Here is a 19,225-nt window from a genome sequence, read left to right on the forward strand (position 1 = left end):
GTAATCACGGGCATAGAGAAAAAAAGTTGCTCACACCCATGCTACCCTGACGTCATGCCAGTGCTTTTTGGGGATTGCATTGCGAGGAGCACCTGCTGCTTGCTGCACAGGGAGCAGAGGGGCGTCTAATAACCAGCTTGCAAAATAAAACAAAATAAAAACAAACCAACAAACACAAAAACACCAGACATCATGCTATACACTTATAATTTGCACTGATGTGTTTTCTGAATTCTATCACACACATATACGCGGAAAAGTGAGCGCGAGAGCCCTCGGTGCGCCTGCGTGCAGCTGTGTCTCACACACAACCTGTCGAAAAGGGAGGGGGTGGGCTGCTTCCAAATAAAGCATGTTTCATTCATGATATTGTCAATCCAAGCCCATAATGTATTAATTAGTTTTTCCAGGGTTGTGTGAAATCCTGGAGAAAATACAAACTGAATCTGTGGTGTGGTGATTGTGGTAATTCTCGGGTTGGGACGGGTGAGGAGGGATATTAACCTCCTTATGTCAAACGATATAAGGGGGTTGTGATTTATGACCTAGGAAGTAATAAAACAAAGGGTAGCCATAAAAATATGATATTAATAAACAATATTATATTAATATTATTATTATATTTCATAACTCATCAATTCAATAATTCAAAAATTATTTAATTATTATAAATATACAATTTTTATCATCAATAGCAGTTTTCTCATTTTAAACCAAAAAAAGTTGGATTTTTTTTATGGCCAAAAATGGCATCTGTTCGCGGGCCTGTGTGTGTGTGTGTCTGGGCCCATGCTTGTGTGCGTGTGTGTGTGTAAAAATGTGTTAAACCATACTAAAGTGCTTAGTTAAACTCGTGCTTTTGTAACAGTGAGTATGGCGAGAGATAGAGGCTGCATGTATGGGCAGAAATCTGTGCCATCAGAAACTGAATTTGAATAAGTTCAATTTGAATTTGAATTGCTCAGATTGAATCTGAATTGTAACTTGAATAAATGCTTTTGAAAACTGAATTTGAATTAGTCTAATTTGAAATTGAATTTATGGTTTGAAAATGATCATCACTAAATTGAAATTGAATTTTATATTTTGAAAATGAATTGATTTGCTTTGAAACTGCATTTTATCCTTTAAAAATTCAGCTCTCGAATAATTTCAGTTTCAGTTCCAAAATTCAGTTTTTTGGAACTTACATCCGGTTCCAGTTCAAGCGCAGATTAATAGAACTACGTTTTACTAGCGGACCGAAAGTGTTACTGACGGGAATCTACAGCGTCTTGAGCTGAATTAAGACTTCAGAAGTCATTCGTCATGTCGAATGTCCAGCGGATAAACTCTCAGGTTGGTAATAAATGTACTACATGTATAAGAACAAGCGTCATGTTAACAAAAGATAGCCGTACAGTAACTTTTATGCTTATTGTAGCTGTTAGCTAAAAACGGTAATTTAGCGTAGTTTGCCCTGGATTTAGCTTTGACAAACAAATATGATCGACTGTTTCTAGTAGAATTCCAAAGTTGTCATCTTGGACCCTCTCAGAGTACCCCCTCTGTATGCTTGCAGAGACCCCTACAGTGGGGAAACATGCAAAACGGTGTCCAAACCTTTGTATTTTAGCTTTATTTATGTCTTACACAGCATCCCAACTCTTTAGCTAACTTAATAACTTTAGCTAAAGGGCAGCTTTACAAACAAAAAGAAAGGAAAAGGAAAAATGGGCTGCTGGTAAGACTTCCCATGCCGGATGTCCATCCAAAGCCTGACTGAGTAGAAAGGGTGGCAAACTTTCGCTTCCTGCGAGTCAACATAGAGGAGAACCTTTCCTGTAGGTGGGGGCATGCATATGGGCCCTAACCCCGGTGGGGGCATGCATATGGGCATTTCAATTTATTTGCATTTGTCTAATCCAAACTAGGAAATTCAGAATCAAAGTCCGAGTCACAAACTCTCACAATCCCGACAAAACCCCGCGTCTCCCCTCTATCCCCAAAACCTTAGATAAGTTAACAGGAAAAAAGTCCTGAAAAAACCCTTCTGCCGAACTCACACCACTCCTAACCTCGATAGGATAGCTTGATAGGGACTCGCCTGTATCCCCAAAACCTTATACGTGTTAACAGGAACAAACTCCTGAAAAGACTTTAGTCTTTCTACGCAGGACCACTGCGTGCCTAACTTCGCCCACTGCCAATCACATATCAAATGGGCGGGTGCCACAGCACCCCAGATATCCAATCGGCTACAGGTCCGATTTTTATGATCTGCCGCGGAGGTTAAGACTAGCACCGCGCTCCCACATGACTCCTGTCTCCAGCCAGATCAACGACTGGCGTTGTTTTCCCTCTGTGCATATCAATAGGTATGTAGGTAGGTTAATCTTCCTGTCCTGTTTTTACATTTCCTTTGACCTTTTGTCAATCTTTTCATTTCAAAAGAAGACCACAATGATTTGTAACACCTACAATGCACTTTTTAAAAATATTTATATAAACTCGGCTTTAACACGGGCTAAAGTACTTACATATCATATCACAACATCAGCTGTCATGGCCTACTCGGGTAACTCATTTCATCTTGATCATCTTATCTTATACTCCTTTCACATTTTACTAGTTTGCGTATTTTAAAACTCTTCTTGTTTTTCTTTTTCTAGACTCTGAAATCAGCCAGCTCTGCTCCAGCCCTGTTTCTCTCAACAAAACTGGTAAGTTTTTCATTCTCGATCTCCCTAATAACAGCTAATTGTATGCAATAACATTAACCGTGTTTCATTTTGAAACTCTTTTTAGACATCTCCGACTTGGATGATTATCTATTCCCTCGCAGTCCGAATTCCACACTACAGCCACATACCACCGACACCAAGGGAAAAATATTCTTCTGTCCAACAGGGACAGACATGATTTGTTAACCGAGCTAGGCAGTCCGGCCCGCAGTTCCAGAGCTCCACGCTCCCTCCCTCCACCCCGGCCTGCGCGGCTTGCCAGCCATCAGGCGCTCGAAAGCTGGCGCGCCTGCTCTTGCAAGCCAGACACGGTCATTCTCTCCACGGTCTCATAATTTGCCATTTTAAACTATCGTTTTTATTTACCATAACTTTTTCTTTTTACCCTCTAATTGTCAGGTCTAGGCATTAAACGCCTCAGAGCATTCAAGACAGCGAGCACCAGGACCATTAAGACGAGGACAAAGACAAAGCGCAACCGACAGCAGCTTGTTTCTGTCAAGGCTCGGCTGTGTGGCAGGCAGGAGGAGGACCCAAAATGCAAAACTCACACAAACGGGGATGAACTCAAAAGGCAGCTTTATTGCTGAAGAGGCAGAACATAGGAAATACAAAACTAAACTGGGAAAAGTAAACTAACACTCGGAGGGAGAGACACAGGGAAATCCACGCAGCATGAGGGACGACGTCACGCTGAACAGAGGGAGACGCAGACAGAAATACACAGAGGGTTAACGAGGGAAGTGGGAACACACGGGGAACACAGGTGACACTGATAATCATAACGAGACAGGGCGGGGTGAACTGAACACTGACGGGAGAGGTGAAACAGGAAGTACAGGAGGAGAGAGAGCACGAGTAGAACACCAACGTAACAGGCAGGGGAGACATGGAATAAACACGAAAGGGGACGAGGGCTCATAAATACATAGAGGGCACACAGGGGGAAGAGAGAGCACGGGGAGAACTTAGACATAATGGGCAGGGGAAGCATGGAATAAAACATAAGGAGAGACGAGGGCTCAGATACACAGAGGGGCACACAGGGAGACATGAAGGGCAAGGGATCAAAACTAGAAGCCATAGAATAAATCACACACAAGTACAATAATACGAAAATCACAAAGAACTAAAAACGCTGGGTCAGGAGACCCAGGACCGTGACAGTACCCCCCCCTCAAGGGCTGGCTCCAGACAGCCCAAACACAGAAAAACAAAACCAAACAGAAAACAACCCAGGGCGGGCGGCGGGGGCCCAGGACGGAGGGCTCGGAACAGAAAACAAAAGAAGAGCACAGCAAACACCGGAGCCCAAGAAAATAACCCAAACACAGAGCAGTTCAGGGGGCCGACCATGCGGAAGGCAACGGCGGAGACGTGGAAACAGTTCAGGAGGCCGACCGTGCGGAAGGCAACGGCGGAGACGCGGAAACAGTTCAGGAGGCCGGCCGTGCGCAAGGCAACGGCGGCGACGTGGAAACAGTTCAGGAGGCCGGCCGTGCGCAAGGCAACGGCGGCGGTGAAGGAGACGACGGAGCAGTTCAGGAGGCCGACCACGCGGGAGGCGACGGTGACGATGACAGCGCTGGTCCGGGGGCCGACCGTGCGGAAGGCGACGGCGGCCACCCAGGAGAAGAGGGTCCGGGGGCCGACCGTGCGGAAGGCGACGGCGGCCACCCAGGCGAAGGCGGTGCAGGTCCGGGGGCCGGCCGTGCGGAAGGCGACGGCGGCTACCCAGGCGAAGGCGGTGCAGTTCAGGGGGCCGGCCGCGCGGAAGGCAGCGGCGGCGGCTCTCCAGTGTCAGGTGTACTGGCCGAGGCCCGGTGGGCACAGGACGAGTCGAGACGGGACCAGGCGAAGCACAGGCTGAGGCTGCAGCAGACGAAGGCTCTGAGGAGGCTGCAGCAGACGAAGGCTCTGAGGAGGCTGCAGCAGACGAAGGCTCTGAGGAGGCTGCAGCAGACGAAGGCTCTGAGGCGTAGCAGGAGCAGAGGCTGAGGCTGGCCCAGGCGATGACGAAGCGGTCGCAGATGGCGGCTGGACAGGCTCCTCGGGCCCTCCAGCTGATGCGGCGTGAGGCTGAACGGGCCCCTCGGACCCTCCAGCGGAGACAGGAGGCTGAACGGGCCCCTCGGACCCTCCAGCGGAGACAGGAGGCTGAACGGGCCCCTCGGACCCTCCAGCGGAGACGGGAGGCTGAACGGGCCCATCGGACCCTCCAGCGGAGGCCAAAACAACGCCAACAGGCATGAAGTCCTTCGGCCGACATGAGGACAACTGGCGCTGCACTGAGCACTGACTCTGCCCAGGCAATGCGAACATGGTGCAGTTCTTAGGGGGCTGCTTAAACTTCAGGGGTCCAGAATCAGCTGGTGACTGAGACCTAGCCTCTGGGGAAGCCCTGGAGTGGCAAACTGTGCCAACGGCGGCTAAACCATGGAAAGTACCCTGAGTAGAAGTCCAGTTACCTCTCTGCATGGAGTGAATGAGCAAAACTGGCGACACAGGAGACTGAGCGGAGAGTGGCTGCTGGGCAGCTAACTGAGTTACTGGAGACACGGGTGAGAGCGGGAGCTGAGCTGCTGGAGACACGGGTGAGAGTGGGAGCTGAGCTACTGACGGTGGTGAAGTAGATAACTGCACGGGAGACTGAACTGAGGGCGTCTGCACTGGCACAGGGGACTGAACTGATGTCTGTTGTGACGGTGGTGGTGAGAGTGGAGTAGGTGGTGACGGTTGTGGTGCTGGTGGTTGAGTGGGTGACTGTGCTAAAGGAGGCTGCACTGGGGACACTGGAGACTGCACTGGGGAAAGCAGGGCTGCAGGTGACTGCACTGGGGACACTGGAGACTGCACTGGGGACACTGGAGACTGCACTGGGGACACTGGAGACTGCACTGGGGACACTGGAGACTGTAGTGATGGTTGTAGTGGAGGTGTAACGGATGAAGGAGTGGCTGAAGTGGCTGTGGGTCGGACGGCTAGTGGCTCAGCTACAGGGTATGGCAACGGCAGGGCTATGGGTTGAATGACTGACTGAGTAGCAGCCTGAGTGGCTGGGTGTAGTGACGGTTGTGGTGGAAGAGAAACAGGTGGTAGTGTGGATGATGGAGCTAAGGGCGACTGAGTGGCAGACCGAACTGATGACTGAAGCGATGGTAGAGGTGAAAATGGAGCGTGTGGTGGAGTTAATGGCTGAGCTAGCGGGGACACAGGAGACTGAACTGAGGGTGGCTGCGAGGGAGCTAACTGAGCTGTGAAGGGCTGCGAGGGAGCTAACTGAGCTGTGAAGGGCTGCGAGGGAGCTAACTGAGCTGTGGAGGGCTGCGAGGGAGCTAACTGAGCTGTGGAGGGCTGCGAGGGAGCTAACTGAGCTGTGGAGGGCTGCGAGGGAGCTAACTGAGCTGTGGAGGGCTGCGAGGGAACCGACCGAGCTGGAAGTAGCGGCGAGGGAGCCGACGGAGCTTCTGGTAGCACAGCAGGTGAATTAGAAGGCCGAATGTCCGGCTGTGGGGTGGTGCGTCGGCGGCGTGAATGCCGTTTTCTTCGGGAGGCCGGAGGTGCGGTGATGGAGGAAACCGGCAACGACGGAGAGATCATGGCCGGCTCCTCATCCTCCGACCACATTGCTGCGAGAAAGGCAGCGGGTGAGTGACAGTCAGAGTGGAGGGTGGATGGAGAGGAGTCCAGTGGCAGCAGCGTGGAAACGTTTCCCGATTGTGGCGGTCGCTGTTGCGGTGTGACGAGCTCGCGGATTTGTACTGTCTCCTTGGCTTTCTGCAGATTGGACAGTAGGCCCGAAAATCCTGAGAGCTCGTGCAGATGGGGATTCCCCTTGAGAATAGCCTCGATGGCGTTTATCCCAATGGACATGGCTTTAATGTCCGAGGCGTGGGAAACTCGCTCCCACAGGCTGAAGATGCGGGCCAAATCGCTTTCCCGGGAGGAGCCTGCTGGGTCCATGTCTGGTGACGTCGTACTGTCAAGGCTCGGCTGTGTGGCAGGCAGGAGGAGGACCCAAAATGCAAAACTCACACAAACGGGGATGAACTCAAAAGGCAGCTTTATTGCTGAAGAGGCAGAACATAGGAAATACAAAACTAAACTGGGAAAAGTAAACTAACACTCGGAGGGAGAGACACAGGGAAATCCACGCAGCATGAGGGACGACGTCACGCTGAACAGAGGGAGACGCAGACAGAAATACACAGAGGGTTAACGAGGGAAGTGGGAACACACGGGGAACACAGGTGACACTGATAATCATAACGAGACAGGGCGGGGTGAACTGAACACTGACGGGAGAGGTGAAACAGGAAGTACAGGAGGAGAGAGAGCACGAGTAGAACACCAACGTAACAGGCAGGGGAGACATGGAATAAACACGAAAGGGGACGAGGGCTCATAAATACATAGAGGGCACACAGGGGGAAGAGAGAGCACGGGGAGAACTTAGACATAATGGGCAGGGGAAGCATGGAATAAAACATAAGGAGAGACGAGGGCTCAGATACACAGAGGGGCACACAGGGAGACATGAAGGGCAAGGGATCAAAACTAGAAGCCATAGAATAAATCACACACAAGTACAATAATACGAAAATCACAAAGAACTAAAAACGCTGGGTCAGGAGACCCAGGACCGTGACAGTTTCTCTTGCTCTATGTCTCATTGTTGAATTAATGTCCTTGATGAAATAAGAAATAAATAAGCTCTTTTGTTTTTTAAACATTCTCCTTTTACATTCTTCTGTGTGAACAGTGAATAACTAGAAACAGGATATAAGTGACCCATGTTTAGCACTAAACCTAGCTCTAGCTATGTCAAACCCCAATATCGATCCTAATGTTGGTGAATCTCAAAATACATTTTCACAAAGCAGTGAGCACCCTGCTGCGATCATTGATAATGACCCTTTAGAATTGCTCAATTTAGCTCTTGCCCGATTAGCACATAGTGAAAGTCTTTTGCAAAATAGCTGTCACAGTTCGGGTGTGGAGTCTGGTGACATCAGAACACAGTCAAACGTTGCTCATTCTCAAAGCTGCCTAACACAAAACATTTCTTCTGAGCCTTTCGCAGCTCTTACCATGTGTTCACACCGAACGCGATAGACGCGACCAAACGCCAGAGGCCCCTAGCTTGACGGATGCACGTTCGCACCTCGATGCATGTCCAACGCGAATTATTCACGTGTCAAAATATCCAATTTTGACGTGCGTGAAGCAGAAATGTGGGAGGAAGTAGTGCCAGACGGTATGTTTGCAGGATGGCAGCTGTCGATCTACCATTTGAAGAGAGAGTCTCCCTTCGCTATTTACTGTGGAGAGCAGAGCAGCGGCGTTAAGGACGTCCTCCCCGTACCTGGGTCCATCAGGTCCTCCAGAAGTGTGAGCAGTTTGGTGAGTTTCACCACTTGCTCCAGGAGCTGCGCCTGGACTTTCAGCGATATCACCATCTTTCAGTCGCCCAGTTTGAGGACCTGCTGTCCTGTGTCGGTCCAAGCATCGCCCGCCTAGACTAGAGATGGCACGATACCACTTTTTTATGTCCGATACCGATACCGATATCATAAATTTGGATATCTGCCGATACCGATATGAATCCGATATAGTGTTTTTTAATCAACAAAACTGTTTTTTTAAATATCTTGCTGCATTTTGTATAAGTTCATACTCAAGTTTAAAACAACAACTACACTAAAGCTATTCTGTTATACCTGTATGCAAAAAAAAATGTTTCATAGTTCAGCAATACTGATCAATCTAATAAACTTAAACCTACACCATCCTCCCTATTCTGGTATTTTAAAGAGTACTTAGCATAAATATTAAGCAACCTAACTAATAGGGTTCCAACTCCCAGCAACAAAAATAAATAAATAAAAAATAGGGAACCACCCCTCACGCTCCACCTCATGATGCTTAATCGACGTAATCAACCTTAATTTGATGCAGTGTGAAAAAAAATGCACAGAAATCAATTATTTTTCAAGAAATATTAAATAGATTCAACATCTTTCTTCAACAAAATTGCAGACTGCACAGATGGTACCTTCCCAAAGGAAAAAGTGCTATAGCTTACTAGGGTATATATACAGTGGGGCAAAAAAGTATTTAGTCAGCCACCGATTGTGCAAGTTCCCCCACCTAAAATGATGACAGAGGTCAGTAATTTGCACCAGAGGTACACGTCAACTGTGAGAGACAGAATGTGAAAAAAAATCCATGAATCCACATGGTAGGATTTGTAAAGAATTTATTCGTAAATCAGGGTGGAAAATAAGTATTTGGTCAATAACAAAAATACAACTCAATACTTTGTAACATAACCTTTGTTGGCAATAACAGAGGTCAAACGTTTACTATAGGTCTTTACCAGGTTTGCACACACAGTAGCTGGTATTTTGGCCCATTCCTCCATGCAGATCTTCTCGAGAGCAGTGATGTTTTGGGGCTGTCGCCGAGCAACACGGACTTTCAACTCCCGCCACAGATTTTCTATGGGGTTGAGGTCTGGAGACTGGCTAGGCCACTCCAGGACTTTCAAATGCTTCTTACGGAGCCACTCCTTTGTTGCCCGGGCGGTGTGTTTTGGATCATTGTCATGTTGGAAGACCCAGCCTCGTTTCATCTTCAAAGTTCTCACTGATGGAAGGAGGTTTTGGCTCAAAATCTCACGATACATGGCCCCATTCATTCTGTCCTTAACACGGATCAGTCGTCCTGTCCCCTTGGCAGAAAAACAGCCCCATAGCATGATGTTTCCACCCCCATGCTTCACAGTAGGTATGGTGTTCTTGGGATGCAACTCAGTATTCTTCTTCCTCCAAACACGACGAGTTGAGTTTATACCAAAAAGTTCTACTTTGGTTTCATCTGACCACATGACATTCTCCCAATCCTCTGCTGTATCATCCATGTGCTCTCTGGCAAACTTCAGACGGGCCTGGACATGCACTGGCTTCAGCAGCGGAACACGTCTGGCACTGCGGGATTTGATTCCCTGCCGTTGTAGTGTGTTACTGATGGTGACCTTTGTTACTTTGGTCCCAGCTCTCTGCAGGTCATTCACCAGGTCCCCCCGTGTGGTTCTGGGATCTTTGCTCACCGTTCTCATGATCATTTTGACCCCACGGGATGAGATCTTGCGTGGAGCCCCAGATCGAGGGAGATTATCAGTGGTCTTGTATGTCTTCCATTTTCTGATGATTGCTCCCACAGTTGATTTTTTCACACCAAGCTGCTTGCTTATTGTAGATTCACTCTTCCCAGTCTGGTGCAGGTCTACAATACTTTTCCTGGTGTCCTTCGAAAGCTCTTTGGTCTTGGCCATGGCGGAGTTTGGAGTCTGACTGTTTGAGGCTGTGGACAGGTGTCTTTTATACAGATGAGGAGTTCAAACAGGTGCCATTCATACAGGTAACGAGTGGGGGACAGAAAAGCTTCTTACGGAAGACGTGACAGGTCTGTGAGAGCCAGAGATTTTCCTTGTTTGAGGTGACCAAATACTTATTTTCCACCCTGATTTACCAATAAATTCTTTACAAATCCTACCATGTGGATTCATGGATTTTTCTTTTCACATTCTGTCTCTCACAGTTGAAGTGTACCTCTGGTGCAAATTACTGACCTCTGTCATCATTTTAAGTGGGGGTACTTGCACAATCGGTGGCTGACTAAATACTTTTTTGCCCCACTGTAAGTACAACTCCTCCGGTTTCATATGCAAAACAAATTATTGCGCTAGCTTACACGGTTCAGGTTCTACAGGGATTTAAAAATAGTTACACAAAACGGAGCGTGCTGGTCTGACCGGCTTTAAAGGGTTAACAATGACTTTAAAAAATAATATAACATAGTGTGCAACACCACTGAAGTTTTTTTACCTCTCTTTTCAACCAGCGGCAGTCACTCTCCTCTCCAAATAACTTCTGCTTAGCTTTCCGAGCTTCCCTCGGGTCCTCTTAATCAGCGGTCTCCAACCTTTTTTGCGCCACGGACGGTTTATGCCCGACAATATTTTCACGAACCGGCCTTTAAGGTGTCGCGGATAAATGAGGGAGGGGCTAATAATCGTCTCAGTCATTTTTAATGATCGTTGAAAGCCCAGATCGTAATCATGATTAAAATTCGATTAATTGAGCAGCCCTACATCAAATCATCGAGAAGTGGTTTCACGCAGTACAGACACCATAAAAATATGAGTGTTGACTCAGAATGTGTTTCTACAGGGAAAACACAGCAGAACGATCAGTCTGAACAGTACTTATATGGTCTTATTTAAGAAACCCTGTGATAAATTACAAGTTAATACATTAGCTAGACAAATTTGTCCAGGACGTCTGCAGTCAAATACGAGAGAAAAATGTCTGTAAGACTGAGAAGAAACTTTGCTTTGTTGAAAACACTAACCACTAGCTCACCAAAAATGCGTAAGGTTTTAGATGAATGCTCACCTGTTTTTATTGAGGCTGTAAGCGAGATTGGGATGAATCTTTTAAGAAATATTCCTATCACATAATGCCAGCATAAGAAATTAAAGCAACATAAAGAGAAAATCAGACAGATGACGGGATGGAGTGAGGAAGAAGAAAACGCTAATGACTCAAAAAGGTGGTTTCCTGTTACCACTTCTCACAACCATGCTACCCATCGCTGCAGATCTAGCTATAGGTGGCATTCACAAATTAAAATGCATAAAATGTATTTGATCTCACCTGAGCAGATCAAACACTTACATGAAACGCATGGAAATGCGTCTCGGACAAACATCAGAGAGAAGGCTGAGGCTGATTTGGATAATGAAATGAGACGGGTATTAGAGACTGAGGGTTTAAACCTGGATGAGAAAATCAAAAGGTATAATATGCTTTTACAAAAGTATCTTGTGCTCGAGAAACAGAAACTGGATGAAAGCAAGCAGATAACGCTAAGGCTCCCCGCTGAGCTTGAGGGGAGACTTAGTGACAGGTCATATGATAGGCGCCAGTACCAGGAGGAAGAGAGCGAGGAGGGGGAGCAGCAGGAGGGTGTCAATATAGTTTTGCATGAAGTTTTAACCAACATAAACCCTCGCTCAAAGAGGAACACTGCATGCGTAGAATATTAGCATCAAAAGGTCACAGCGGATGGACCGAAGACGGTGAACCGATGCATAGAGAGAAGTTTTTAGCAAAGCCCTCGGACAAGCGTCAAACCAACAGGCTGGACTTTGCTTGCACAAACCTTGGCGGACCTAAAAATTCCCCTTTCCACAATCGATAACATATCAGCTCGAAGGGAAATAGCAGAGCGAGAATACCAGGAATCATCAGATGTTATTGATAAGAAAAGAAGAAAAGCAAGACATTTGCCTGATCACCCACCTGGTTACATTTCTGATGTAATCAAAGCCAAATAAAACATGTTTTGTTATTTTTAAAGTTAATTATCGCTGCTGTTTTTATTGAGCAACAAAAACCCCACACATTACACCACTTTTTTGGCAAAATGTTTTTACCCTTTATTAAAAATAATTTTTAACACAAGAGACAATCATGAAAAGCTTTCAGAGAGCATGAAGTTTGGTTAAAATTGCTAGCTTTACATATTAATGCACAGCTGATAAATCGTTTTACAAAACACGACCACGGCATCATTTTCCTTTTGATTAGACCCATATAAAGCAAGTACATTATCAGAAGTCTTTCCACACGATCTCTGGGCTAAAACAAATATACAGTGCTGACCGCATTATGTAGACAGCGTGGCTTGCAGCTGTCTTTGATGGAAAGATACTCGATCAGCATGCTTTTTCAAAAACGTTACAATGCTTTGGGGTAAAATGAATAATTCGAACAAATCCTAAAAACTTGCACCTCCATCTTCATCTAATGAAATCGCCAGCCAATGAGTTCCAGGTTTATTCCTGGGATCTGTATTTATGATCAGATATGCAGGCCGTTTAAACAAACGTTTGAGCAGCAGCAGTAGCTCGTCTGAGGCCCAAACCCCACAGAATCTGTCGCCGACTAGCAGCCTCATGATACTCTCCAACTGATGATTGTTCATGATTCAAGAAAAAACGGAAACCTGTCAGTAATAACCATAACTTGTCTTTTGGAATTGATCTCGAGAATTGAATCGTAACAAGCATAAATGATCAGCGTGGTTGTGTGATTGTTGGTTGTTGAACACGAACAGAGTATATCCTCGTTTAAATTCCTGTCTGTCAATGCACAAGGACAGATCTTTCAGGTTTCTTCAGTGTACAGGCTGTAAAACTCTCTCACAGACTGTCAGCGAGATTGGGTTGAAACGCTTTGGCTGGTATCTGTTTACTCTCATGACACAAAGAGGCAGAGGCTAATGGCAGCTGGACGGGCTCCTCAGGCCCTCCAGCTGACGTGGCAGAAGGCTGAACAGGCTCCTCGGGCCCTCCAGCTGACGTGGCAGAAGGCTGAACAGGCTCCTCGGGCCCTCGAGCAGGAAGAGACGGCTGAAGCGATTCCTCGGACCCTCCAGCGGAGACAGGTGGCTGAAGCGATTCCTCGGACCCTCCAGCAGAGACAGGTGGCTGAAGCGATTCCTCGGACCCTCCAGCGGAGACAGGTGGCTGAAGCGATTCCTCGGACCCTCCAGCGGAGACAGGTGGCTGAAGCGATTCCTCGGACCCTCCAGCGGAGACAGGTGGCTGAAGCGATTCCTCGGACCCTCCAGCGGAGACAGGTGGCTGAAGCGATTCCTCGGACCCTCCAGCGGAGACAGGTGGCTGAAGCGATTCCTCGGACCCTCCAGCGGAGACAGGTGGCTGAAGCGATTCCTCGGACCCTCCAGCGGAGACAGGTGGCTGAAGCGATTCCTCGGACCCTCCAGCAGAGACAGGTGGCTGAAGCGATTCCTCGGACCCTCCAGCAGAGACAGGTGGCTGAACGGGCCCCTCGGACCCTCCAGCAGAGACAGGAGGCTGAACGGGCCCCTCGGACCCTCCAGCAGGAAGAGAAGGCTGAAGCGATTCCTCGGACCCTCCAGCGGAGACAGGTGGCTGAAGCGGTTCCTCGGACCCTCCAGCGGAGACAGGTGGCTGAAAGGATGACCGAGGAGAAGAGCGACGGTGGCGTCGCTTCCTTTTAGACGAGGGAACAGGAACCAGTGGAGAAACGGAGACCTCCTCCTCATCCTCCGACCACACAGCCGCCAGGAAAAAGGCAGGCGAACGGACAGGCGAACAAGGTCCCAGGTGGCGTGAGGAAGGGGAGGAAGCCTGCAGTGGCGATGAAGCCGAGTGTGCGTTGTCCTGCGGCAGCGGTGGGGAAGATGTAGTGAGGGAGAGAGCAAGCTCACTAGCCCTGACTTGCTCTCTCCAGGCAGTAATGGTGTTCCCCAACTCAGTGTCTCTAGCAAACTGGCTAAGCCGGGGATTATGCCGAATGATGGCCTCCACCGCGCTCAGCCCCACTGCCATGGTCCTTAAATCCGGGGACTGGGCGATGCGGTCGAGCAGGCGCACCAGCCGCTCCATCTCGCCGTTGAACTCAAAGAAAAAGGAGTCTGCAGGGTCCATGTTCTGGTCGCGATCTTCTGTTAGGTGTGGCTGTGTGCAGGCAGGAATAGGACCCAAGGTGCAGACTCCGGAGACAGACGTGAACTCAAAAAAGGCTTTAATTTAATACTCAAAATATAACAAAACTAAAAAAACTCAAAACAAACTTAAACTAGAGAAATGACAGAACACCCAGCTAAGAAAACGGTAGATCGCGACACAGACACAGAGAAACACTGGGCTTAAATACACAGAGGGAGCAATCAGGGAATGAGTAACAGGAGGGAAACACAGCTGGGGCAAATCAGAACTGACGAGACCAAAGAAGCGTAAAGTGAACACACTGAGATAAGACAGAGACCTTCAAAGTAAACAGGAAACACATAACACAGACTGAACAAAGACACAGACTCACATGTAGGCACTACAGAGGGAACAGAGACGTGGGAACAGGGCAGACACAAACACTGACTGAACACGGGGATATAGGAACTTAAGATACACATAGACGCGAACTAGACAAGGGGATACAGGTGATAGGGGAGACAGAGCAACTAAAGAAGACAGAGACCTAAACCATAAGACAGAACTCAAAGAAACCAAAGACTAGACAGTATAAATAATATCATAAACTCAAAAACCCTGGGTCAACGACCCAGGCATCCTAACATATTGTTTATTAATATCATGTTTTTATGGCTACCATTTGTTTTATTACTTCCTTTATTACTTCCTAGGTCATAAAGCATTTTATTTGGGGGTCATAAATCACTCGTTTTACATAAGAGGTTGAATATCCCTCCTTGGGTGTTGATACTGAGTGCTAAATTAACACCAATGGTAGATGGACAAGAAAAAGTGAAAGCCACCAAGGGCTTTGTTTAGGGAAACAACGAGTAAAAGATAAATGTAAGCAGATGTGTCTTTGGCAGGCATTATGTATGACATGTATCCTGAAACAAGATAACATTCATTAGTAGGGATAGTGAAAACTTCTGTTTACCTTTGTCAGCCACTTGGCTATGATATCAAACAGTAGGCAGACAGTAGACACTGATGTGGCTCATTGAATCTTTTGGACCGTGTTCAGCACAATATTAATTACCCATCAATTGGAAGAGCTGTAAGCTGTGAGAGGCGCTGACTCCTGGCTCAAGTTGTGCTTTAACCTGAAACAAACTGGTGAACAGAAATAAAGAAGCCCAGAACACATCGGTGCACTGCGCGGGTCCGATCATTGCTACAGTGGTGCCGAAACCTTGGCAGAGATGTCTGATCCTCAGGCCGCCCCTGCGCGTGCAACCGCTCCGGTTTCTGGCCCAAATGTCGGCTGAGATGGCAGCTATGACCGTGCAGCGGGCCAGAGACCACACCCACTCACTCACACCAACACATTCACTGAGTTTGTCCAGTTCAACACAGAAGCATCAAAATGGTGTAATGAATGAGACTGCAAGATCTGAATCTTACAGTGTATAAAATACTGACTTTAATAAATGCACATTACACTGCAAACAGGAAAACAGTGTGCACATTCATGCACGACACAGTCACTGTAACTGCAGCATGTGGACGGGTCAGGACCCGATGGTACATCCCGTTCAGCATACAGGTCAGCTGTTTGTAATAAAGCAGCTCTGCTCCGGATGATTTCAACTCTGACTGTAACCCTGAGAAAGACCCACAGGAACGACTGAAGGAGACATGAGCGAGGGGAGCTCTGCAGGAGCAGCATGTGATGGAGTTTCCTGGATTTACCTGTTAATTATTTATAACAATGTTTTATGCTCTCCATCAGAGTCACAGCAACAACTGGACACAAATGTTTCTCTATTTTCACATTTACATTAACATGATGATTTTTTGATCTATCGATTTTGCACAGAAATCTTTTTCCAATTTGAAGAGAGAAATTGCATTTGGAGGCCTTCACTCTCAGCACGCTCAGCACTGAGAAATCATTCATCACAGCAGCATCTTTACGAGTCACTCAGTGTGATGAGCCGACATAATGCAGAGCACCTACAACTTTACTTCCACGCAGGTCGATTATCTTGTTAAAAGTCTTACATCCTCGCTGCGCACAACTCTGGAAATGAAGCCAAAGAAATCTATGGAGGCTGTGTGGCAGGCAGGAAAGAGAGGGCAGGGTGTAAAACTCAGGAGGCAACTTTACTGCTGAACGCCAAACAAACATAAAGTAGTTCAGGAGGAAACCATCTGTGGCAGCTTTTGTGTTGCTGATACGACACAGAGGCACTCAGTTTGGTGCAGTTTCACTTTTATTGTTTCACACACGTGTACACTTCTTGGTCTGCACTCCAGTATAGCTGCTACCTCACCCCACACCCCTCATCCCCAACAAGGGGGGGCACGATTAATCAGCCTCCCCACGATCTGCCCCTGAACCCACCGGACCCACGGGACCTCCCCTGCAGCTGAGCCACAGACCACAACCCAGAGCCGGAGCACAGACGAGGAGGGATGCTGCATGAGGACAAACAAGACAAAGAGCAAAGACTGAAACAATATATGCACACAGGATAACAAGGGGAAGGGAACATGTGGGAGCACAGCTAATTAGAGACAAAGTAGAACTAGACACACGAAACAAGGAAGAAACAGACGACAGGAACCAAAACACAGACTTGATACAAACACAGAAACACTGCGATCCATAACAGAGAACAGGACAGCAGAGCATACAGAACCATAACACAAAGATAACCAATAACTAGAAAAACCCAAAACGCTGAGTCCTGAGATTGCTTTGCTGTGCCTTCGGGTCGGATAACGAGTGCTGACTGTTTTTTGTGGGCCAAATGGAAGTTTAGAGTAGCCAACCCTTCTTGAAGTGCTAAAGGTGCCTCTGCCGAAGAGCCATTGTCCCGATGGGGAACCTCAACACTCACCAGCGAGACCTGGACGGGTCATTGAACCACCAAAGTCCAGCCAATATATAAAAACCGCCACGTTCAAACTATAGGATGTCCATAGGTTCAGCTTTCACTGAGAAACCAGCGATCGAACGATGAAGCCCAAACTAAAGGAGCCATGCGTGCAACAACAAAAGCTTGCCAGTTTTTGGCACCGCGTTCTTTTCAACATGCTGCGGCTGCAGTATACATGCACATACATGGGCTTTGGGCCCTATCACAAAACCGATCAGAATCAGAATGTCTTTATTGTCATTGTCACAGGTACAACAAATTTAAAAACGGTCCCCGATCAGTGCATCATCCCTAACAATATCAAGATATAAATAAAACAATAGAATTCAATATAAATAAAATACTTAAAGTGCTAATAAGAATAGTCTTAGCAAACATTCACATACATTCCCACATACATGCTTCAGTCAGGGCATAGATTAATACAAGAGTGGCGTGATGGACATTTTCTTGTAGCAGTATTCAGACGTGTTATTACAGTTGGATAAAGCTGTGTTCGAGTCTATCAGTCCTTGCACCGTCTGCCCGAGGGCGACAGTTCAAACAGGGTTTGGCCAGGATCTGAGGTGTCTTTTATAATGTTTTGAGTTTTTCTAAGACAGCAGGTGTTTTGTAGAGGTTCCAGCGTGGGGAGAGGGCAGCTAGTGATCCTTTGGCGTCTTGATGCATGCTCAATCATCCAGGTAAGTAAATCTCCAAAAGTTGATTCTGCTCATCTGGACGTAGCGTTTTGTGGGAGAAACGTTTCGTCACTCATCCAGGTGACGTCTTCAGTCTCAGCTGACTGCAGGTTTCAATCTTATAAACAGGACATTTGCATAATGACTGAAACCAGCCCACTGAAGGAACAATGGGCTGGGAGGTCAGTTCCTTAATCTTAATTATGCAAATTCTCATGACCACTGATCAACAACCACTGACCAAATAAATAATAAATAAATAAAATTATATTTATGTAGCACCTTTCTAGACAGAATCACAAAGCGCTGCACATAAGATAACAAATAATAAGAGGGTAAAACAGACAATATGAAACAGGCAGAAATTTAACCAAAAACAGTTTTAAAAAGGTGAGTTTTGAGTTGTTTTTCTAAAAACAACTCCCGAGTCCACAGTTCTTAATGTCTGAGGGAGAGCGTCCCACAGTCTCGGGGCCACAGAGGCCAAAGCTCCGTCAACCTTAGTTCTCATCTTAGTCTGTTTCATAGCAAGTAAGCCCTGATCAGATGACCTCAGGGACCTGCTAGGGATGTAGGGAGGTACTAGTCCATGCAAGGCTCTAAATGTCAAGACCAGGATCTTAAAATGAACTCTAAATTCAACAGGAAGCCAGTGTAGCTGAAACAGCAACGGTGTCACATGAGAATACTTGGAGGATTTTGTCAACAGCCTAGCTGCAGCGTTTTGCACAACCTGCAGACGATCCAGAGAACCTTTGCTTAGACACATAAACAGTGAGTTACTATAGTCCAAGCGTGAGGAAATAAATGCACGTATAGCAATCTCCAGTTCAGGGCGAGATAAAATAGGGCTTAACTTAGCCACATTTCATAAATGATAAAAACAAGACCGAACCAGAGATTTCACATGCCCATCCAATGTGAGACTCAAGTCAAAGGTGACACCTAAATTCCTGATAGAGGATTTAACATAGAGTGAGAGAGGACCAAGGGCTTTCACTATCTGGGATACAAATCTGTCCAGAGCACATACGAGGACTTCAGTTTTCCCCTCGGCGAATTGGAGGAAATTTGCAGCCATCCAACGTTTGATGGAATCTACATAAATCCTGGGGCTTAAAAGAGACGTACAACTGAATGTCATCAGCATAACAGTGATAAGAAATGTCCTCAAAAGAGCCCATTATGTGCTGGAGGGGGAGAAGATATATTAAGAACAATAAAGGCCTCAAAACCAAACCCTGAGGGACACCACAAGTAAGGGAGGTAGAGGATGACCTAAAACCGGAGACCACCACAGAAAAAGATCGGTTACGTAGATATGAGGAGAACCACTCCAAGGCAGTA

The 19,225-nt window shown here is 47.0% G+C and overlaps 1 protein-coding gene across 1 annotated transcript; it reads right to left on the minus strand.

Moving 5' to 3' along the window:
* Positions 1-30: 30 nt before the first annotated feature.
* On the minus strand, positions 31-14,268 carry LOC145429893 (uncharacterized). Its single transcript, XM_080304021.1, has 4 exons — positions 13,873-14,268; positions 4,634-6,716; positions 4,278-4,453; positions 31-102 (listed from the first exon to the last, which is right to left on the minus strand). The coding sequence occupies exons 1-4, from the start codon at positions 14,266-14,268 to the stop codon at positions 31-33; spliced, it is 2,727 nt and encodes a 908-aa protein (XP_080160147.1).
* Positions 14,269-19,225: the final 4,957 nt, after the last annotated feature.

Source organism: Astatotilapia calliptera, chromosome 7, assembly GCF_964374335.1.
Source record: "Astatotilapia calliptera chromosome 7, fAstCal68.1, whole genome shotgun sequence".
In the NCBI taxonomy this organism is placed as follows: Eukaryota; Metazoa; Chordata; class Actinopteri; order Cichliformes; family Cichlidae; genus Astatotilapia; species Astatotilapia calliptera.

Excerpts from the sequence above, each read along its gene's own strand:
- LOC145429893 (XM_080304021.1), bottom strand. The coding sequence starts at position 14,268 with ATGGACCCTGCAGACTCCTTTTTCTTTGAGTTCAACGGCGAGATGGAG. Across the intron at positions 6,717-13,872 it reads GGTCGGAGGATGAGGAGGAG|CCGAGCCTTGACAGTACGAC; the intron begins GTCTCCGTTTCT and ends CCTGCCACACAG. Across the intron at positions 4,454-4,633 it reads GCAGCCTCCTCAGAGCCTTC|CCGCCGTCGCCTTCCGCACG; the intron begins GTCTGCTGCAGC and ends TCGCCTGGGTAG.